At 42.2% G+C, this 24,367-nt stretch overlaps 1 protein-coding gene across 1 annotated transcript; it reads left to right on the top strand.

Moving 5' to 3' along the window:
* The first annotated feature begins 3,135 nt into the window (after window positions 1-3,135).
* On the top strand, window positions 3,136-4,445 carry LOC143633426 (GATA transcription factor 15-like). The gene is made up of 3 exons (XM_077101743.1): window positions 3,136-3,259; window positions 3,336-3,473; window positions 4,034-4,445. Exons 1-3 carry the CDS (start codon window positions 3,239-3,241, stop codon window positions 4,343-4,345), a joined length of 471 nt encoding a protein of 156 aa, XP_076957858.1. The 5' UTR covers window positions 3,136-3,238; the 3' UTR covers window positions 4,346-4,445.
* Window positions 4,446-24,367: the final 19,922 nt, after the last annotated feature.

Below are 24,367 nucleotides of genomic sequence, written 5' to 3'. Positions count from 1 at the left end.
CTTGACTAGGAACACAAGATTCAAAACACCAGTTAACTAACAGAAGAAACTTTATATGATCACCCATCAAATAAACTACAAACCTCATGTCTTGCTAGTTCCTGCGCACGGGCACAATGCTTTCAACATAGCACTTGATGTTAGAGATGTGCGAGATTGGATGATCAGAAGTGAACTCTAATGACTTAAAGCATTTACTCTTCATGTTATAGACAGGTACACTGAACACATTCCCAGGCACCTTGCTCGAGGAACAGATGATCTTGTCCATATCAACAGAATCTGTAGGGTAAGGGTTGCCTCTTGTCATGACATGAGTGACGGGTCCACCGTCATCAGCGGCAGAAAGAAAGTGCAATTTGCAATCCAAAACACTGTAAGCAGTGATGAATAAGGCGGTGCGGTGGGCAGCGGTGGCACGAGTGAAGTGGAGCTTGGTGAATGATGGATCGGATATGAGGGAGAGCCATGGTTTGGAGACCGATCTGAAACGGAGTATGGATTTGACGGGGAGTCTGAGGACGATCTCTTCGATGATTTCACTCGGGAATGAAATGTTTGCCTTCTTGGCCAATGACTGTTCTTCGAGGGTCTCCATTGTCTGGCGAACAGGGCACACACCAGAATTCTTATTGTTTATGCTATACAAGCTTTTGAGCCCTTGTATTACACGAGATTTGTCAAATAATAAAAATAAAAAGATTCATTATCTAAAAAAATGAACAGAATTATAGGTAAAAAGAAGATAATGTATATAGAGTATAAACATTAAGAAGTCTAAAATCTCAAATTTACAAATTTCATTTTTTTATATACAGCATTTGTAAAAATTGTTTTGACCAATTACTCGGATAACTATGATAAATGAGATGAGAGATTAGAGAATTAAAAGAGAAATTATAACCCATTTCTCAAAACTGTTTTGTCCCATGACCCATGAATATGTACGATAAATAAGATGATAAATTAGAGAATTGGAAATGAAATTATAACCCATTTGTCAAAATTATTTTGGCCTATGACCAATGGATAGTTAAAATGAACGAGATGATAAATTAGAGAATTAGAAAGGAAATTATAACCCATTTGTCAATATGGTTTTGCTCCATAACCCATGGATAAGAAGGATGAATCAGAAGAGAGATTAGGCCTAGAATGAATGTGAGATTGCCACATCATCCTCATTATTTTCTTTTATTAATATAGTTAGATATTTTATCTGCTTTTTACCTATAATTCTGTTCATTTCTTTTAGATAATGGATCTTTTTATTTTTATTATTTGAAAAATCCCGTGTAATACACGGGTTCAAAAGCTAATTATCCAATAAATGACAATAATTCTATGTGTAGTGGATGAGCTACAGTTGGGGGGCGAATTGTGACACGTGACGCTCAATCAGCAAAGGGGGCGAATTTGTTTTTGGGGTGTAATGGTGTAGGGGCTACAAGTTGGGCCCACAACATTTTTTTTAATATTTTCTTTTTATAATTAAACTAATCAAATAAAAACCAATTTATTTAAATAATTAAATAAAAATGCATTAAAATTAAAAAGAAATACAAAAAAAAAATAACTAAAAAAATAAATAACTAAAAATATAAAAAAACATATAGCTCGGTTGGCGTACATGTTTAGGTTCGGGTCGGGAAATTGAACCGGATAGCTCGATTGGTTTAGGTTCATCGGGTTCCATTGTATGTTCACGTTCAGTTGGTTTTGCGAACCATGGTGTTGACCGAAAGGAGGGAATGGGTGGTTCGGGTTGTTTCCAGGATTCATTTTGCATATACATATGTACACACACAACATATATACATATAAATATGCATATATATATATATCACACAACATATATACATATACAAATACATATATACACACACCCAACACATATACATATACATATATACACACACAACATATATACATATACATATATACAATAGTAATATAATAAGTAATATAATAATAGTATATAATATAATAATAATAATCTTCATCTCTTCGCAGGCGACAAATATTCCTCGCTCCGCTCAAATTTCGCCCAGGGGGCGGTGTTTGCGCCCTTTGTCGCCCCTTCTCGCCCCAAATTATAGCCCACTACACATAGCCTAAGAGGTTTACAAGAAGATTTCCAATGCAACTATACAATATAGTTACTCTTATAAATAGTTGGTGATATGAAAAGAAACTTAAAAATTTTCAAACAAATTGGGATGTTAAACGGAAAAACAAAAGTTTTATATTATTATAGAAGTGTACATCTCTAGAGCGTCAATTAACATACATAAATTTCAAGACATATACGATGAGTACTTGAATACGTCTTAAGGGGATTCGCATGAAAGTATACACTACTTTTTAAAGTTTTTTTTTTTTTTGATACAAACCATAATTAGCTAGTCTTTTTTGATATATTCATTTAGTCACTTAATTTTGAACTGACAAAATGCTATTTTATATACAAGTTTTATATCTCTAATTTTTTCAAAATTATATTTGTGTAACTAGAATATTTATTTATTTTAGTTAATTAAATAAAAAATGGTTTAGAGCAAAGAGTAATATCGATGGTCACATAGAAAACCGAAGCGTAGCATTTTAAAAAAAATACGGAATATAAAAAATTAACTTCACTGGTAATCATCAAAACCGTCAGATCAAAGGCATTCTCTATTTAACGGTAATGATCCTCCCAAAAACCCAAAAGCACAAAAAACAAAACCTAGCTTCCATTTTCCAACAAATGCAGCCGCACACACCCAATCCAACCTCCAAATTTCAATAAAATTTCAAAAGTACCGCTTTTTTATTATATAAAAAAAGAAAAACAATAAATGGAGTGAGTGGCGCTATTTATTTTATTTTCATTTTTGGCGGGGTAATCAATCGATAAGTTTCAGTCGGTCTTAAGGGCAAATCCGTCATTTCGTGATTACCGCCTTCTAGGGTTTTCCCGACCTTAAATTGTTTTCATTTTTATTTTGCCGCTACTACTTCTTCGGCTCCTTCTCTCTCTATCTACTTTTACTTTCTCTCTCTAAAATTATTATTATTATTATTCACCAATTGCTGATCATATTGTCTTGGTCAGCTATTAAATCATATTGGTTTCATTATCTTATAAGAAACCCAGTTCAATCTCACTCAGTTTTTCACTTATTGAGTCTGATTTTGGATCAAATTGATCGTGATAACAATTTGGGTTTGATTTGTTCGATTGATTGATCGGGAAATGGGGGATTTAAGTGATAAGGTCAGTATTATTATTATTATCATGATTATGTGGGTTGATTTTGGTTCTGATTATTATTATTATTTGTGTGATTTAGGGTTCGGAGTGTGATGATATGAATATGATGAGCCCAGAAAGATCATCTTCATCCGACGGTGGTAATTTGATCAAGATATGTGCTGATTGTGGGACCTCCAAAACACCTCTCTGGAGAGGTGGTCCAGCTGGCCCTAAGGTATTCTTCTTTTATTATTATTTTATTTTATTTTACTAAATTCTAGATGTCTCAGTATTATTTTTATTATTGGTTTTTATTTTTTTCAAATATTACTTACATATTATACGCATTTGTATTGATTTTATAAACTTAAAAAATTGTTTTTAGTTTTTGAATCGTATGAGTGATCAACACATATTGTATTTCAATCATTTTTGTATAATGTATCATTTGTATGTACACATTATTTGCATAATTTGTGTTTTTTTTTTAAATTTTACCAGTTATGAATAAATACTGTATTTTGATCAAAAAAAATTTCTGTATAAAAGTGATTTATATCATCAATTATATTTAATATTATATATCATATCATGTAATTATACATCTTTATGCAAATTAAAAATGATTTTTCGAACTCACTAGTCTAATAAGTTGACTTGTTTCGAGTTTTTTATGAGTCGTTGAGTAGTTTACAATTGTCTTGACTCGTTTAAACTGTTGGTAAATATTCTTTGAAATTGATTTTAATTTTATATTTTTGGTTTAATTTTTGTGTTTGATGGATGATTATGCAGTCTCTGTGCAATGCTTGTGGGATCAGAAGCAGGAAGAGGAGAGGATCACTTAGCAATAAAACAAACGCTGATAAAAAACCGAAGAAAACCGCTACGTTTGCTGCATCTGTGTCTGGTGGCGATAGTGAAGCTAGTGGTTTGATCACTAGTAAAAGTAACAGCATGTGTTTGAAGAAGAGATTAATGGCTCTTGGTTCAGAAGTCGTGTTGCAGAGACCGAGATCAAGAATGACAAAGAAGAGGAAGGTTGGGGAAGAAGAACAAGCTGCAATGTTGTTAATGGCTTTATCTTGTGGTTCTGTTTTTGCTTAATAAGAACAAAAAGAGTTATAGTTTTAGGTTTTTAATGGTGAAAAATGAAAAATCGCGTTATCAAAATCAAATGGTATTGCATTGATCACAATGCGGTCAAGAACGCTAAACGAATAAAACCTAAGAGCGCTTATATATTAACGTTACGTTAAAGCCAAAGTTTAGTTGATCAGATCTTCATGTGAAGTTGGGGTGAAATTCACACAAACTCTTAATTTTTTTAAAATTTTGAAAACTCTTTAACATAAACAACTAGAGGTGCACAAAACATGCTTTTTGAATAAACCGGACCAGTTCATCAAGTCAAAACAAAGTCAAAACCAAATTGGTTTGGAGACAAATTTTCAAGTTGAAAAATCAAACCTAAACAAAGACTAGTTGAGAAATGAGAACTGTTTTTTTTTATGTTTTTAAAAGACCAATTGCACAATTTCTTTCACTTTAGGCATGTTTATTTACTTCTATGTTTTACTCCCAAGGAGACTGATTTAATGTCGATCACCATTTTGGATAACACGAATGGAACATAATAAAAAAAAGAAGTCATTTTTTAGATAACAAAATCATCCAACGCTTGACCACCAAGTAGATTGAACCGCTTGACACCTCTCTTTGCACTTTATATTTTTACTTGTAGTCTAGAATCTTTTCCACTTAATCAAAATTAGCTTGTCCGGGTAACTTAACCCATTCGTGTGATATCGACTAGATTCCATTAATTACATTGGAATGAACAAATAGATGCTGTGAAGTTTCAGTACTCTTGCCACAAAAATACACACTGTAAAACCCCAATATTATGCCTCTCGTTATTATGCGGTCTAATATCAATCTTCAAATAAAACAATTAATTTAAATGGGAATCCCCTTGAGACAAAAAGGAAAGTCATTAACTTGATGATCCAAGATATCAAGTTCCCATCTTAGAGATCTCACAAAGAAATCTGAACTCACGCCATTCGACCCTTTCCACGACCAACAATATGGTTTTAGAGGTATTGAAATAGACGAGATGAGGCTGGCACTGCTTTGATGAGCTTCGCCAAGCTCAGATTGTCAAAATGGTTGAAAACCACTCTTGAATCGCAAACTTTCCCATCCTTTTCAGAAATGCATTTACATTGAAATTTCAGATTTGCCATCGTTTGACATTGTTGGTTGAAGTCGAGCCCAACTATATATCCTGCCTTGCATAACAAAATGTATTGGTTTTCAAAGTTGAAATTTCATCTCCGTTAAAAAAAAATCACCGAAGTTCTCGCATCAAGCTTTTCTGAACAACTTTTTTTTTAACAAAATATATTAAACTAAAAGGTTAGAAAAACTAACCAAATAACAAAAAGTTAAATCAAAGTAAGCGGGTTTTAAGCCACTCGGTCCAATTTGCCTTTTATTTCTTGTCTCTACTAACTAACAACAAAAAGGAAAAAAAAAGTCGTTTTCCTCAGCCCTTTAACAAGAAAACTTATTTTGACCGGTCATAGTCCCACTTCCACAAATCTTTTGAAGTTGACTACTCAGTTTGGTCCAAGAGAATATTAAGTCAAGCAAGTTGCAGATCATGCCTTGATACCCGAAGACAGGTTTTCCGAAGCCTTATTAAGTTAAGAATTAAGAAGCCCTTTCTCAACACATTTCTTTAGACAAAGACTCTATTTTTTCCTTTTTTTGGATGGTAAAGATTTCTCAAAACATGAAGTGTGAATCAAACCCAAGATTTCTCAGAAATGGAGACAAAGATCTCCTTGTTGAAGACCACGATGGACAAGAACCGAATCCATGGCCGAGCTTAAACAAGCTTTCATCCGAAACCCACGAACTCCATGATTGGAAAAAAGATCATCCAAGCAAGAGAATTGTAGGCTTTCGCAAAATCTACCTTGAACACCAACACCATGGCCTTCTTATGACTTTTTTTTCAAACCAATTGATCTTCTCTATAGGTATTAAAGGGCCATCCAAAGTTTGGCTATTTTTTATGAATACCGATTGAACCGGATTTACTAGATTCCTATGACTTTTGCCAATCGAATTTCACACAATTCAACATGTTGCCAAATCTTTTGGTTTCTATTTATAGGTTATAACTTCAATCTGCAACAACCTTTAAGTTGGGTGATGAAGATTCAGCACCAATGGAATGCGATGAAATAAAAGACCACCTAAATCTATACACGGAATGTAACTTTTCAAATTGTCACTGAACAAAATGTATATATTTTAAGCATCCTTAAATATAATTATTCAATACCTTGAGTAAGTCTGACTGAATATTTTTGATATGCTAAAAGCGTTTTTAGTAGCCAGACATTATAAGAACGTGTGCAATGCTATTTTACAAACCTATTTTTGATGTAGCGTATAGTAAGTACAAAATAAGTATAAGTATACTATATTAACGAAATAATTATTTATAATGGTGAAAAGTAAAATGGATTATGTGCGGTGTCTTCATGGTTAAAATGATGTAACCAAGTACAAGCATTGATGTAAATCATGTAAAACTTTCTAAGTAATCCATTGCTTCCTATAAGTAAAACTTTCTAATTATTTATTAGAGAGTTCTCACTGTTTAGGTTTTTTTTATCCATGAGAAAGCCCAACACTATTATCTTACATGGGTTGTAATTTTATCTTACATGGTTTTAAGGAAGCAATGAATTTGTTGTGGTTACATACTTACATGGGCCCAAAGTTCCATAAAAAAACCAACACCCAAATTTTATTTGGGTTACCGAATACCGAATACGGATGAGGTAATAAAAAACACACACAAAATTTGGATTTTTTGGTTTTTTTGGTGGAACTTTGGGCCCATGTAAGTATGTAATCACAACAAATTATTGTAGTGGGCATGGCTTAGGTTTTTCAAGAAGTGCATAATTACATACCACCGACTAGAAGTGTAAAATAAAAAAAAATGGTTCGGCACCGGTTTCTGCTAAAGCAGTTCCCAAACCAAATCAAATTGTCGGTTTGTATAGCGGTGTCAGAAAACTATAATCTTCTTTATTGAATTGAACAAATAACCAGAAAAACAATACAAATCTTTAGTTCAACACAAAGTAAGCATGCAATCAACCATCACGGAAAAGACTAAACATCACGAGGCTAGTACACACATACAAACAAACTCTCTAAACAAATTAGGATCATCAACATGACGAACCCTAGACTCAACAAGAACGAATAGAGAGAGACTTGCTAAAATGAGTCAGTCATATAAACTTATATACTGGATCAGCCTTTTACTTCAAGCCCAACAACCACTATCTTTAAGCCCAACTTCTGAACCAACAAAGCCCACCAGCTGTTATCCAAGCCCATCAGCTACTAGACCGACTCCAAGCTCATTTATCGACTATCCAACCCTCGTTAAGAACAAGAACAAAGAATTAGAACTAAAACATACATCATTTTGATTAAACACAAATATTTTGATTATACGAATTGAACTTAGATATATTTCAACAAGCGGTTTGAGTATTTCACAATTAAACCGGTTTTAAAACTGTTTATTTGTCTTAAACTGGTTTAAAACCGAACCGAACCGGTCCGTATCAGTTTAACGTACTAGTTTCATGCTTAAACCGGTTTCTAAACTGAACCGGTTTGGGTCTAACCGGTTTTGAACATGCAAAACCCAAACCGGTTCGGTTTTGGGAAAAAAACATGGTTACACCTTTACTACTGACTTTACACAACAAATATAGAACAATATTTGGAGTATTATTTTTTTGCTGCCAATAAACAAAGAAGAGAAGAAATTTAGTTCACTTCAAGTTTCAATCGTCTTCACCAAGGTCGTCTACCGGGTTTTTAGTTCAGTTCTTAAAGAGGCCGGTTTCAAGCGGTTCGGGTTTTATAAGCCATGCCTGATTAATGATGCATTATATCTTACTTCACATCCAAAACACAGATAACATACAAGTCGATGTTATTTGTTATGCATTTGTGACTCTTTCATTTCTTGGTAAAAAAACATCCAAACGAGTTACATCCATGAAATTTTAGTTGTTGAAATTAGGCTTTTAGACTTTTAGAACTTATATTGGTGAAATTTAAGATGCTGATATTAGACTTTCAGGTAGTGTTTATTTTGGGGCACACCATATGTTTAATGAAATGTAGGTTGCTTTAGACGTGCACAAAATAACCGGTTCCGGAACCGAACCGGTGGAACCGACCCGGAACCGGTTCTAACCCATACCCGGAACCGGTTCCTGACCGGGTATAGGATTTCTCCTCGGAGCCGGTTCCGGAACCGGAACCGACCCGGAACCGGTGGAAAAAACCCGGAGGAACCGGTCAAAAACCCGAAAAAAACCCGGAGGAACCGGTCAAAACCCGACCCGGAACTGGTCAAAACCCGGTCAAATACCCGACTATACCCGGAACCGGTTCCGGAACCGAACCTGGTTTGACTTTTGTTGACCATACCCGGAACCGGTTCCTACCCGGTTCCCGATTTGTGCACGTCTAGGTTGCTTTTGTAGTTGTTGAGGCATGGGGTTTAAAGGGTTTTTCTTCTTGAATAGGCTTTTAAGTAGAGTTTTTATAATATTAATAATAGACATCGACCCATACTAAGGGTAAGGTTAAATGATGGAAGCAAAGCTGAATTGACATTGCTGTAACATAGATGTGACGGATGAAGAAAAATGAATGATATGATCCACATCCTTTAGCCTTATGTGGAGGCACAAAGACCGAATGAATGTAAATGAATGATATGATGTATACCCTTTAGCGGTTAGCCTTATGTGGAAGTGGAAAGCCGAGTCTAGATATCCCACCCAGACGACATCATTATAAAAAGCAATATGCATATTTACTTTTTAAGTCAAAAGAAAAAAGGTGAATCAGCCTTTCAATACATTTTAAATTTTTAATAACTTTATATGCATTTAGAGAAAGCGAAAAAAATAAGCTCAAAGAAAAGAAGCATGCTTCTTTAAATCACTGTCACAATATTTATTCATGTGTATGATTCACTTAGGCCCACGTGATACTTGTTAAACAGCATATGCAATATCTAAAAAGCAATATGCATTATGCACACTTGTTGACAATATATGCAATATCTCAAAAGCAATATGTACAACTCCTTGCACACATGGAGCAACAACTTTAGCATATTTTAATCCATAAAGCTTAGAGCATCCACATCAACAAACCTTCATTAAACCGACACATCAACACCACATCAGATTCCAAACTTTTTACAAAAACCCCAACTTTCTGCCACAACAACAAACCTTTACAGACCTTATTAAAATATTATTAAAACCATATATATAATATATTTATATGTCCATGTGAGAGGGTGCAAAAATGGACCCACCACCCCTTGTTTGTTGCAAGTTTGCATAAACAAACTTCACCAATCAAACTTTACTCCCACAACAACAAATTAGTCCACACTTGTTTTTCTTTCTTGCCGCATCATCCAAACCTTGGGTATTGGACTCCATTGTGGATGATCTAATACGGAGTAATAATTTAAGTAACACAATCACCAACACAAATTACTTCTAGAAGTTAGCAAAATAATTTGTGCCCTGCTTGCGGTGCGCGCATATAATGTATATATGTGTGAACCCTCGGGTGGGCAAAAGTAAAATTGCACTAATTTTGACGTTATTTTACTAATTTTGTGAAAATAACGTTAAAAGTGATGGAAGGTTAATCAGGCATCATGTGGTGGCGTTGATAGCCGAAAGACAAGGGTACATGCACCAATCAGCCGGCGTCCCGATGATTGAGTGCTATGTGCCTTATGTAATATGTCCAAGGCTTGATGCAAAACTACTATCGAGCCGAGGGTCTCACCGGAAGCAGCCTCTCTATCCCCATGGGGTAGAGGTAAGGCTGTCTACATCTTACCCTCCTCAGACCCTACCATAGTTTTGCTATTGGTGGGATATACTGAGTACGATGATGATGAAGTTAGCAAAATAATTTGAAGCTATATATAAATATAAAATATATGAAAACTAAATGAAATAGAAATACTCCTATTATTTGACCATCAATAATACTATATTGAAACTAAATACACATAAAATGAGAAAATTACCAAAACAGACATAAACTCTCAAGAATTTACAGATCACTAAACTGCTTTCCAGTTTCCATCTTCACCATTATCATCATCAAGGTTCCCGATTCTTCTGTAAATTAATAAAACGCTTGAAGGGTATTTATGGGAATTCATCAATTGGGAATCTTGTGTAATTTATTATTCGATTTCAGTAAATTCAAAAAAGGAAAAAGAAAATGAAGTTAATTAGTAATAATAATAACAAAGGGGTGGCTCCGGGAAATGAGACGGCGGCGGCGGACAGCTCCGGCGGCGGAGGACTGTAGTAGTAGTAAGGGAAGTAAGGCATAATGGGGTTGGGTGGTTGTGGGGTGTTGGTGGGGTAGTTGTTGTTGTAGGGTGCTGGTGGTGGGTAAGTGTAGTAAGGGTTTAGTGGGGTTGATGGTGGTGGGTAGTAGTAGCCGGTGGGGGTGGGTGTGGGGGTGGATCTGGGCGGTGGTGGGCAGTTGGGTGGTGAGGGTTTGGGTATGTACGGTGGTGGTGGTGACGGTGGTGGTGGTGAGTAGGTGGTGGGTTGGTTGCATGGGTTATCACAAGCAGCACACATTGTGCATTCTATTTGGTACTTAGAACCAACCCATGAGTTTGAGTTTGAGTTTGAGTTTGAGTTTGAGTTTGAGTTAGTTGCAAGTGAGATGTGACATGATGCAAGTATTATTATTAAGATCAAGAGTTTGATACTTTGGTTCTTGACCACCATTTGTGTGTTTGAGAGAGAGAGAGAGAGAGAGACTGGAATGTGCAAAGGGCTATGCACTTCTTATCATATGGAGGTACACTTTTTATAAAAGTTAATGATATGTTTATTAATTTTATACGATATAATAAAATAAAATAGATGGATCCAGAAGAATTTCTATATCAAAATGTAAGGCCATAAACAATGCAGGTCAATCAACTATGTATATAGATGTAATATTTATTTTTTTAAAAATTAATTATGATCGATTATTTAGCTTTGACCCGTGAATCAGTAAGACGTTCGTATCACTGTTTGAGCAAGAGATGTAAGAGGGGGAGAGAGAGAGAGAGAATAATGCATATTTTTGGGTGAACGAGAAAAGGGTTTATCAGTTTATAAAGCATAATTATAGAGCAATCGATGGTCGGCACTCAACACTGACGTGATTTCGTATATGAAAGCATCATATTGTTTATAAACTTAAAAGTTATCTGAAAAAAGAAGTATAGCGTAGAGTAATTGATGGTCAACACTAACATGATCTAGTTTATAAAAGTATCGCATTACTAATAAAAATATAATAAATCATTCAAATGTTTTATTTTTACCAATAGATATGCACAATAATAAAATAAAATAAAAAGTAAGTGCGTAAAATAGAAACATATTTTAAAACCTATTTACACACTCTTTATTATAGGCAAAAAAAAATGGTGAGTTATAAGTTGTAGAATGTATTTACGTTGGACTTGAAGACTCACCTTAACAGTCACCACGTGGTTATTAAAGTCGGTGGCTCTGGCAACGTTGGACGGGAGCGTCATGAACACATGTGGTTCAATTTGAAATAGATAAAATCATACGCAACTCATTTTTTTATTATATTAATTAACAAATGGTGAGCATGGGTTAGTTTTAATCGACTTTTAGCTTTTAGTTTATAGTAACGATCGGTTTAATTATAAACAATTCGGTTTTTCAAGTTGTTGGAAAGATTGTTTTCAGCTATTTGTCACGGACTAAATATTTGAAGATCGAGATGCTTAATTTGTGTTGAAACGCTTGGGTTTGTTGGCTCGTCCCGGACTTCATTGGGCACGGCCTCAGCGGGAAAGAAGGCGTACATGCCTAGTCGTGCTTGCACGACGAATGCATCGCTGGTTGCGAGCTGTTGCCGCTCGCCTGATGAGTACAAGGCAGGACGAAACCAACAGACCCTGATCATGAGCGGATCGATTGGCTAGCGTTCGGGTGTCACACGGAGTCAAGATGATAGCTCCGTGACATATCACTACTTTGACGAGGTGGTTGTTTAGATCTTTTTATGAGAAGGTTATGAGTTCAAGTTTTGAAAGGGAGAATTTTTTCTGTAGTATTCACAAGATCAGAATTATTGACGGTTAAAAAAAGAAAAAAAGACAAGATTGTTTAATTTGATTTCTTTTAGAACGACAACTTTCTTGTATTCAGGCAATTCCACTCTTCAAATTTGAAGAACCCCGATGCCCTACTGAAGAGGTAGGTCCCAGCAGGGCTCAGTTGGTCCCGCATGACTCACCTTGAACAGGGATGTCTGCGCAAAGACCATCTACTCCCGCAGGACCCACCATGCTCAGAGAAGCCTACGCGCAGTATGCAAGCTGCATACGCAGGGAAAAGCCTCCCAATGGTAAAGTAACCCGCCTGTTCCCGCAGTTGCGGATACAAGCCATCAGGGAAGGCTACCCGCACAGCATAGCTACACGCATAAGGCTTAACACTTACAATATTCAGTGTCACCTGAAAGAATGAGCAGAGGCGGGAGGGGGAAAACTCCCGCCAAAATGGGCCAGTCTGTATGATGGAGGATCTTTTGCGTGATACCTGACGAGGTAAAGACAAAAGATCTGACCAAGAATGCGACAGCTCACTGACAGCAGCGTGGCAGACAGCACGCCACAGCACTGTGACCAATAGCCGCCGCCTGCCCACCAACTCCTGCCAGACCACGTGCCTAGCCTGCAGTGGGTAGAAGACGAAGAGTGCACGGCACGCCTGCTCTGTGTCAGCCGCTACCTATCCACCACTCACAGGTAGGGCACGTGCATAGGTTACAGTTGGTAGCGTGTTGGGCCGGCTAAACCCCTTGGAAACCCACCTTCGGCTATAAAAGACAGCAAATGGTATTATCATTTCATCATCTACTATCTCGTATAACTTACTTGATAATTGCTCTAATAGTATTCATATACTTTTATATTTAAAGAGCAATATAGACTGATTCTCACGCCGGAGGGTGGTCACAAGGAGGAACCCCCCCTTCTCAGTGACGAGCTTACGGTGTCTGTTTTGCAGGTTCCTTGAAGTACAACTTACTCTGCTGGACCTAACCTTCGTGGGAAACATTACTTAGCCCCCAGATTACCCATAATCTGCCCGGGGTCACTTAGTGTTTCTTCATTGGCGCCATCCGTGCATAAAGCTAGAACTACATCTTTCTCCAGTTTTTCAAAACTTCCAAGATGACTAGAGAAATTCCGGTAACCACAACCCCAGCCACTGGGGTAAACACCGGCAACACAATGTTTACAAACACTACCCCAGCCACCCAAGCTGGGGCAAGTGAAGTACATTTTACGAACACTACCCCAGTCACTCATGTAGGGGCAAGTGGAGTAAATATTCCACTGGGATTCACTGATGCCCAGCTGGAAAAACGAACTCGAGCCCCTCGCCAAACACTTGATCAAGTGAAGGCATGGGCCGAGGCACGTCAAAGAGAATTTCAGGCTGAGTTGGACGAACGCTTGCGTTCAGTCCAACAAGCTGAGGAATTCGGTAGTACTCGCCAGCACCTCAACATGAGTAGTGAGTACGAGTACTCAGACGCCGAGAGGGAAGACTCCGACACCGACGCGAACCCTCGCCATAGGGCGAAAGGGAAGCGTAAGGAAACGGATCCCCAGCCAAAAAGGAATTTTGGGGAAGCATTCCAACCAGTCACGGAAAAAAGCTCGCGTGACTTCTCCAAGGCCTTTAGACCTACTGCCACAAACGCAGGAAGGTCAAAATTTGCAAGGGACATTGCAGAAGCAATCGCCCCGAGGAGTGCCAAACAAATGTCCAATATTGGCACATACGATGGTATATCCGACCCAGATGACCATCTGAACAGGTTCATTGCGGGGGCAACCGTCAGTAACTGGACGGAACCCACGTGGTGCTACATGTTCCAGATGACTCTGGTAGGAGCAGCCAGAGCGTGGTTCGACCGTTTACCGGTCCACCACATTTATGACTGGGCAGACTTCCAGAACAAGTTCAGTCAACAGTTTAGTCAACAGAGGAAGCACACTGAGGAGCAGTGGACGATCCTCAACTGTGTGAGAGAAGAGGATGAATCCTTACTGGACTTCATCACCCGCTTCAACTCCAAGAAGCTGAGTCTGGGCAACATCAGTGAAGACCTCGTTCGCGCCGCTTTCATTCAGGGCGCTGAATACCCAGAACTCATCCGCACTCTGACGGGTAAAGACGGCATGCCATCCACGTGGGATGCCATAATGACGGCAGCCAAGCGCTTTGCCGAAACGGAGAAACAGCTGGGAAGAGATCTCCCCCAGAATACAAACCTCTACACGCAGAGGACAAGGGAGAACAATGTGAGAACCGCCCGGCTAAACAAAAAGAGGCGGCAAGGTATTTGGCAGTCAAGGATAAACTTTGACACCCCCTCAAGCTCTCGCCCTCTGGTTGGCGGAAGGGACAACACGCACCCTTCGAACCGGAAAAAACCGTTGGACGCCACTCACCAAGAGCGTCACGGAGATATTTGCCACGGAAAAACTGCCATGGCCAAAAGCCCCAGCGATCCGACAGAAACCCAATGCGGATCAAAGCAAGTCTTGTGACTTCCATGGGACAAAGGGCCATAGCACTGAGGAGTGCACATCTTTGAGGGACATCGTCGAGACATTCGTCAAGGATGGGAGGCTCGCACACCTCGTGGCATCTATCAAGAAGGGAGGAAGGAACGACAACAGGTACAGGGGTAACGGACGAAAGCCCGTCGACATTAGCATCAACATGGTCCATGGTAAGGTCAGGGGAAGAAAGAGACCGATAACCGAACCATGCGCATGGAAGGAAGCAGAAGTGCGCTTCCCGCGAGTGCCGGGAGGCCCAAACAAAGAAGGCCCCATTGTCATTAAAAGCCAGCTGGGGCACTACATCACCTCCCGCACCCTCGTTGACAATGGCGCATCGTCGACAGTGATGTACAGGCAGTTCTTCGACAAGCTCGACGATGAAGACAAGGAACGCCTGGAGACGGTCTACGCTTCAATGGAAGGGTTTGACGGCAGCATGAACACTCCCTTGGGCACCCTATCCTTCCCCGTCACTCTCACCGATGGGAATTATTCACGCACGGAGGATGTGGATTTTGTTGTAATGAAAAAACCACATCATACGTATGACATCCTATTCGGGAGAGACGGGATGGCAAGATTCAACGCCGTGGTATCCTCAGTCCATGGCATGATGGGATGGCCAACAACTGAAGGCGTAGCGATGATCACGGGCATTCCCCAGGTATGCATCGCATTTGTCTCCTCTAAACCCAAACCGAAGATGGCCAAACAAACCATCACTGAACCTGAACAGTGGGCATTCAATGGGAGATATCCCGACCAGGCCGTTACCATTGGCCCAACAATTGTTGATCCAACACGCACCTTACTCAAGCGCTTACTGCAGCGAAACGCAGACATCTTCGCGTGGACACCAGCCGACATGACTGGTGTACCCCGGGGTAAGGCAGAGCATAAGCTCAAATGCGATCCGGCCGTTACGCCGATCGTACAAAAGCGCAGAGTAATGGGGCCCGAGCAAACCAACGCGTGCAGAACCCAAGTCAAGGAACTCCTTGATGCGGGCATCGTGCGCGTTAGCAAATATCAAACGTGGGTTGCAAATCCCGTAATAGTACCGAAGAATAACAAACAATGGCGCATGTGCATAGATTTCAAAGATTTGAATAAAGCATGCCCCAAAGATTGTTATCCGTTGCCAGAAATTGATCTCAAGGTGGATTCGGTGGCACCATTTCGCCTTAAATGCTTCTTGGATGCGTATAAGGGGTACCATCAAATCCACATGGCTGTAGAGGACCAGGACAAAACCGCCTTTCGGACGCCCGATGGCACATTTTGTTATAAAATGATGCCATTCGGACTTAAGAACGCGGGGTCCACGTACCAACGACTAATGGACAAAGAGTTTCACGCCCAAATTGGGAGAAACTTGGAAGTCTATATGGATGATTTGGTCATCAAAAGCCCCGAGCCAGAGGCGATGTTGAAAGACATTGAGGAAACTTTCAACACGCTCAGAAAGATAAACATGAAGCTCAACCCGAGCAAGTGTTCATTTGGGGTGGAAGAAGGGAAGTTCTTGGGAGTCATTATTACCAAAGATGGCTTCAGAGCGAACCCTGAAAAGGTCGAAGCCATTGTCAAAATGGAATCACCTACCACCATAAAACAGGCTCAAACACTGAATGGACGACTAGTCGCGCTTAACCGCTTTTTGGCAAACCATGCGGATAGGTCGTTCCCATTTGTGTCAACGCTAAGAAATTGTTTAAAGAAAACGCACTTCCGCTGGACACCAGAAGCGGAAGCAGCTTTTCAGGAGATTCGATCACGCCTGATCGAACTCCCAACACTCACAGCACCACAAGCGGGGGAGGAGTTAATCCTATACCTCTCCGCAACAGATAGAGCAACCGGGGCAGTCCTGCTTGTAGAACGAAAAGGCATCCAGATGCCAATCTATTATGTTAGCCGCGTGCTGGCAGACGCGGAAACCCGGTACTCTACCCTGGAAAAACTGGTCTTGGCACTTATACACGCTTCACGCAGGTTGAGACGATATTTCCAGGGCCACCCAATCACTATTCTCACCAACTTCAAACTCTCAAATGTTCTAGGCAAACCCGAGTTATCGGGACGTCTAGCCAAATGGGCAATTGAATTGGGAGAATATGCGATTCAATACAAGCCGAGACCAGCCATTAAAGGCCAGGTCCTGGCTGATTTTATTGCAGAAGTCCCCGCTTCACGGGAGAAAGAGTGCCAGGAGGAGGTTCAACCCTCCCCAGCACACGAAATCAATGAAGTCTGGCGACTCTACACTGATGGAGCAGCTAGTAACGAGGGTTCAGGCGCAGGGTTAAAATTAACAAATCCAGCAGGCCAGGAATATACTTATGCTATTCGGCTGGATTTTCCAAGTACGAATAACGAAGCTGAATATGAAGCATTCCTGGCCGGGTTGAGGATTGCGCGTAAAATGGGTGTAAAAAATTTGGAAGCCCATGTAGATTCCATGCTAGTGGCGAACCAAATAAACGGGACGTACACGGCTGTGAATGACACAATGGCCCTATACCTTGCCCAGGCCAAAGCCATCATGCGCGATTTTAATGATTGTAAAGTGATACACGTCAAGCGCAGCGAAAACAAATCTGCGGATGCGTTAAGCAAGCTTGCATCACTGGCCTTCACCCACTTGGGAAAGGATATCCGCGTTGAACTCCTCGAAACACCATCAGTCCCGCACAAGGAAATTTGTGTCATCCAAACCGGTACAGAAACATGGATGACCCCAATAATAAAATACCTTGAAGCAGGAACGCTACCAGAGTCAAAGTCACAGGCAAGAAAACTACGCTGTAAAGCACTGAATTATCAGCTGGTCAATGACACCCTTTACAGACGTAACTTTCTTGGCCCATTGTTAAGATGCGTGGACAACCAAGATGCTGACTACCTCCTAAGGGAGGTTCACGAAGGCATCTGTGGAATACACGCAGGCCCCCGCGCTGTGGTAGCCAAGCTAAACAACGCGGGATACTTCTGGCCGGGGATGCATATGGACGCGTTGGCATACATCAGGAAATGCAGATCTTGCCAGCTTTACGCACCCAACACGCATCGCCCGAAAAATGAACTTGTTCCTGTCACTTCCTCGTGGCCATTTCAGAAGTGGGCCATTGACGTGACAGGCCCATTTCCTACAGCAGCTGGGAATGTTCAGTTCCTAGTGGTAGCCATTGATTACTTCACCAAATGGATAGAAGCGAAACCTTTAGCCCAAACAACCGCAAAGCATATCAAAAAATTTATTTGGGAATTTATTATTTGTCGTTTTGGACTTCCGCAGAATTTGGTAAGCGATAATGGCACCAACTTTGCTGACAAGAAGCTACAGCAGTGGCTGAAAGAACTTCAAATCACCCACACCTTTACCTCAGTGGCACACCCGCAAGGTAACGGTGAGGTGGAAAGAGCAAATAAGAGCATCGTCGAAGGCATAAAGAAAAGACTCTTGGAACATAGATCCGGTTGGGTGGACGAGCTTCCACACGTCCTTTGGGCAAACAGAACGCTGAAGAAGACCAGTACGGGAGAAACCCCGTTCAGTCTCACTTATGGCACTGAAGCCATGATCCCAGTCGAAATCGGTTTACCCTCACCAAGGGTCTTAATCCAACCAGAAGACAATGATGCGGAAAGACGGTTAGACCTTATGCTAACCGAAGAGCGCAGAGACTTAGCCGCCGTGCGTGAAGAGAACTACAAACGACAAATGCAAAAATACTACAACACGCGGGTAAAACTCTGCAATTTCAATAAAGGAGACTACATACTGCGTAACAACGAGGCTTCGAACCAACAACGCCCAGGAAAGTTGGCCCCGATTTGGGAAGGCCCATACGTTATCAAAGAAGTTCTGGGAAAGGGCGCATACCGGCTCGAAAGGCTCGATGGCACTCCCATCCCTAGAACATGGAATGGAGCTCAATTACGCAAATGTTATATGTAGATCAATTCCAACTTGTAAAGAAAAGGCCTAGAGCCACTTCTAATGGAAATGATTCTCCTTTCATGATGTATTGATAGCTTGTAACCTATGAACTTCCCTTACGGGAAGAAGTAGTTGCGTGTGGAAGGCGGCAATACCCGCATAAACACAACGCCAAAATGTTAAAAAGTTCTAAGGAAAACCTACACGCAGGTCAGATGTAGGTAAAGTTTAGCCATCCTTGTAAGTGCAAGTGACGGTCTTACCCGCACAATCACAAACAAGGAAGCCAAACTTAACTTACCATCTACCACGTTAAAAGGTTAACTTATGAACACTTAAAAAAGGATAAGAAAAACCTACACGCAGGTCAGATATAGGTCTAAAGTTAAAGCCATCCTACTAAGTGCAAGTGACGGTTGCACCCGCACAATCACGAAAGAGGAAGCGAAAACTTTAGTCCATTATCAACCACGTTCAAAGGTTTAACTTAATGCCTTAGAAATTTCGAAAAGGAAAACCTACACGCAGGTCAGATAGAGGGTAAAGATTAGCCATCCTACCAAGTGCAAGTGACGGTTTTACCCGCACAATCACGAGGGAGGAGGCAAAACTTTAACCCATCATCAACCACGTTCAAAGGTCCTTATTCTAAACACTTGGAAAATTGCTAATTCAAACTAAGTATGCAAGTCATAAGTTTATAAAGCAAGGAACCCAAGGAAGGAAATAACAATCTTATACGCAAAAAGATTAATATTTCACAATCTATTACAAGAATGGCTGGGTAACTACCCGCCTAAAAGAAATCTATACAAAGCCAAGTCTATCCTAGCAGTGGGAAAAGATCTTCAGGATCAGGCTTCAGGGCCACCTCCGCTTGGACCAGCACCGTCAGAGCGCGGCTGCCCAAGGAAAGCCTTAAGGATGTTTAGCCCATCATCAGCAGCAGCAGCTTCATTCACCTTTTCCACCACTGGATGCGGGAAGGAAGCGTACTGGTTCACAGCTTGGTCATAAGCAGCTTCAGTATTAACATTGAATAAAGGGAAGTTGGAGGGCGGAAAGCCTCTCTCAGCAAACCCTAGACCAAGCAGGAAGCCAGTCTTCTCCCCATCCTCATGAGAAGCGTTGAGGGCTGCGCTCATCGCATCGTCATAAGAGGTCTCTGAAAGGACCCGACGCACAACCTACAAAAGAATAAAGTTAGAACATTTTCTAATTACGAGCAAAAAGCGTAAAGAAAAAGATGATACCTGAGGCAACGCTTCTCGAAGCAGCCATTGGAGGGTAGCTTGACTTTCTTTGTAAGCACGTTCGGCTCCGCTTTTATCAAGGTTGGCAAGTTGAACTTCCTTGGCGGCAGCTTCTTCGACGCTTTTGAGTTTCCTTTCAGTACGGTCAAGCACCCCCCTCTGGTCAAGGATCTCCTGCAGCTTCTTGGCATCTTCCATTGCCAAGGCGTCATGAGCATGCTGAAGAGCCTTTAATTTGCATTTAAGCTGCTCATTCTCTTCGCGAAGTGGCTCAGCAACAGCTTCAGCCTTGGCAGCCCTCTCAGTTGAGTTTCGCGCAGTCTCCTTGGCCAGCCGAAGCTGTTCATTCACAGCTTGGGCAGCCTTGGAGCGGGCCTCGAGTCGCGCCTGGACTTCAACCTCGAGGGCCTTGAATGCCTTCTCCTTCTCGGCTGCGGCAGCGGCCAACTGCCGGTTCTCCTCCCGAAGAGCCCGCGCTTCAGATACATCTTTGGCGCGAGCTGCTTTTAACTTGTCGTTTTCACGACAAAGCAGCTCGACGCGGGGCTGCGTCCGGGCCTGGAGAACCCGAAGCTCATTAGTTAGCCTACCCTCTTGGTAGCTAGCCATGGCTTCCCCCAACGCACCATGAGGAGCAGCGTGGCGAGCCCAGTCCACGCACTCCACAGGGGTGCGAAGGGTTGTTCCTCGGCGTATGTTCCATCTTGGAACATACACTTCATTGGAATCCGACACTGCAAAAGAAACAAAGGCAGTTAGGAAAAGATGATAAAAATATATAAGGGAAAAAGAACCCTACGTACCTGTAGGGTCAATAACAGGCCGATAGCCGCCAAACCCATCACCTGAACCTAAAGGAAATCCATCCAACAGGTCAGGCAGACGGGAAGGTGGCATAGATCGGCGGGAAGCCCGGCGCGTACCTGATGGTCCGGCCGTCGGTGCCGGTGGCGCAGGTATAGTGGCAGCCGCTGCGGTAGCCATTGTTGGCGCCACCTCCTCAGCAACAGTAACCGCCGGCTCCGTGAAAGATGCTGTAAAAATTGCACTCACGGCCGGCGGAGACACCTTCTCAGCTGGAACAGCCTCAGAAAGGCTGGAACCAGCGGAAGCAGGCGTAGACGCCTGGGTCGACGCCTCAGGAAGGCTGACCGAGCCTAACGTCATTGGCGGGGGAATACTTGCTCCAACTCCACCCTGGAATGCGTCAACATCCACACCTGCACAAGCAAAAGTGTTAGAAAAATTTATTTGAAACAACAAATCTAGACAAGAAGTATGGGGGTACTTACGGGGTTTCTTGAGCTTGAACGCACGGACGAGCGGGGGCGAACCCGATGGAGCCGGCCTCTTGACACCGGTAACCGTCGTCGTCGCTGCCTCCCCGGAGGTAACACCTGCAGCCTCCGGAGCGGTGGTCTCCTCACCACCGGGCTCCCCCGCCACCTCTGCACTATCTGACTCCGAGTCAGATAGGACTACCGGGTCGGCCGTAGAGGCCACCTTCTCCTTGCCTTTCCCGACGGCAGCCTTTTTCTTCCGCACCAGTGGAGGACCTTCTGCGGATTCCTCAGAAGAAGAAATGTCAACTCCAGCAGCAGGCACAGCATTGAGAGGTTCAGGGTAGAAGATAGGCTTACCTGGCCGTCGGTGGCTCAGGATCTCTTGGCCTGGCGGGTAAACCTCCACGAACCGACCCGCGGTCTGCTCTAAGATGGGCAACTCGTTCTCGTCCAGAGCACGAGTACCCATCCGCGCGGGACCATCTTCCTCCCGCGGGTTCAGGAGCGACTGAAGATCGTTCCCCTCTGAAATCAACAAGAAAGTTAGAAAAAATCGAAGTCAGCAAAATGAAACAAGACGTACCATAAGGGACAGAGTTCGAACCATATTCAAGGACGATCGGAACCTTATCCGCATTCGCCGCCTTCCACACCCGGCTCATCCCCAGCATCACCATCGCCGACTCCGGAAAACGGAAAACCGGGGACTGGACCCGGGATATCTTCGAGAACCATTCCGCCTCCTCGTAGTTGAGGGCGGGAAGGTTCGGAAGCGCCTGGCCATTCTTGAACTTCATGGCGATGGGGATGGCGCGAGCGGATATGAAGAAGAACTCTCTTCTCCACGAGCGAAGACTCCGCTCGGTGGTACAAATCTTTAAACCCTTGATACGGGTTGTAAGAGTGTACCACCCCTGGATGCACCTCCAAGTGTAGAAGGTCATCAGACGGTCAACGAGGGGCTCAAGGCCCAGTATCCGGCACACCCACTCAAAGTGCCGGACCTTGGCAATGGCCATGGGGTGCACCTCTGTCAGGTGCACACCGTGCCTCTCCAGAACACGGTACACAAACTTTGTCAACGGAAACCTAAGGTTTCCGTAGACAAAGAATGCAGCATAAACCCCGATCTTGCCACTAGGGGCATCGTACACAGTATGGTGGGGTTCAGGAAACTCAGGCTCGAGAGACTCGAGCATGAACTTCCTGACAATATACTGGTACAGATCGACAGGAAGAGAGCACTGGCATTCGCCAGCAGTCTTCTGGTCATCAGCATCATGAGAAGGCATGGTGGAAGAAAGAAGAGATTTCAGAGTAATGCTTTACTGAAAAGAGAAATTCGCCGGAAATTACTGGAGAAGAAGAGATGAAAGTGGAAAGTGTGAATTGCAAATAACCCTCTCCCCCTTTATATAGTAATCGCAATTAATGCGATGAAATTAATACGGAAGAGAGAGAAGTCAAAGGTGCAATGAAACTATGACACGTGGCAAAGGCAAGCTGGCAACAGCTGTCAAAAGGACTTGTGCCAGAGATTTCGCGGCTACGCGCCCGGAATCCCGTGCCCACGCGCCTGAAAAAGCAACTGGAATGACCACATAATGTCATGTCGCCATAACTTCTGGCACGTCCTGACACAGTCAGAAGAAACCGTCGCACGACGTTTGAGGTATTGGGTTGTTATCCATCCACCAACTCTTCAAATTTCAAAATTTAAAAAATTTTTTTTTGAAGACTAAGGTTCAAAAAAGTAAGCGGGAAAATACCCCTTACCTTGGCAAACAAGTAACCATAAGCCGGGTGTGGGTACAGTGTAAAGGCAAAACCCTTCACATACCTAACACCCGCAGGGAATTGAAGCCAAAATATTTGGCAACCAAGTAACCATAAGACGGGTGCGGGTACAGTGTAAAGGCAAAACCCTTCACATACCTAGCACCGGCAGGGAATGGACGCCAGGAATACCTTGGAAGTAAAGTAACCATAAGACGGATGCAGGTACAGTGTAAAGGCAAAACCCTTCACATACCTAGCACCCGCTGAGAATTGAAACCAGGAAGGATCTTCCGGGCAATGCTTGTGAAAACGGAAATAATATCCCCGCATAGCGGGAACATCGAGTACTACGTTGTTTGAGGCTCCAAGATGGAATTGGTGGTTTAAACATAATTGATCACTATGTTCAAAAACTACCAGAACCACAGGGAGAATCCGCACAACTAAGACTCAATGCTCCTGACTTGCGAGGAGGTTACAGACCTACCCGCATCATACCCAAAGACCAAGCAGGAAACTCGGGAATTTCTGCAAGTGACAAGGACTTCCGCGGGAAGAACCCCCATGGAAAACCTTACAAAAACCCCTTTTCAAAACCCTTTGCTTATAAGTCCAAAAGTTCACCTCACTTCATTAGACATTCGTGAAAAGAACATTGGACTGGGGGGACTTGAAGAGGTAGGTCCCAGCAGGGCTCAGTTGGTCCCGCATGACTCACCTTGAACAGGGATGTCTGCGCAAAGACCATCTACTCCCGCAGGACCCACCATGCTCAGAGAAGCCTACGCGCAGTATGCAAGCTGCATACGCAGGGAAAAGCCTCCCAATGGTAAAGTAACCCGCCTGTTCCCGCAGTTGCGGATACAAGCCATCAGGGAAGGCTACCCGCACAGCATAGCTACACGCATAAGGCTTAACACTTACAATATTCAGTGTCACCTGAAAGAATGAGCAGAGGCGGGAGGGGGAAAACTCCCGCCAAAATGGGCCAGTCTGTATGATGGAGGATCTTTTGCGTGATACCTGACGAGGTAAAGACAAAAGATCTGACCAAGAATGCGACAGCTCACT

The sequence above is a fragment of the Bidens hawaiensis genome, unplaced genomic scaffold (assembly GCF_021521415.1).
Source record: "Bidens hawaiensis isolate Kalapana, Puna unplaced genomic scaffold, B.hawaiensis_p1.1 tig00006734_1, whole genome shotgun sequence".
NCBI classification, from domain to species: Eukaryota; Viridiplantae; Streptophyta; class Magnoliopsida; order Asterales; family Asteraceae; genus Bidens; species Bidens hawaiensis.
Note: the sequence above shows the minus strand (reverse complement) of the source record. Positions and strands in the feature narration are given on the sequence as shown.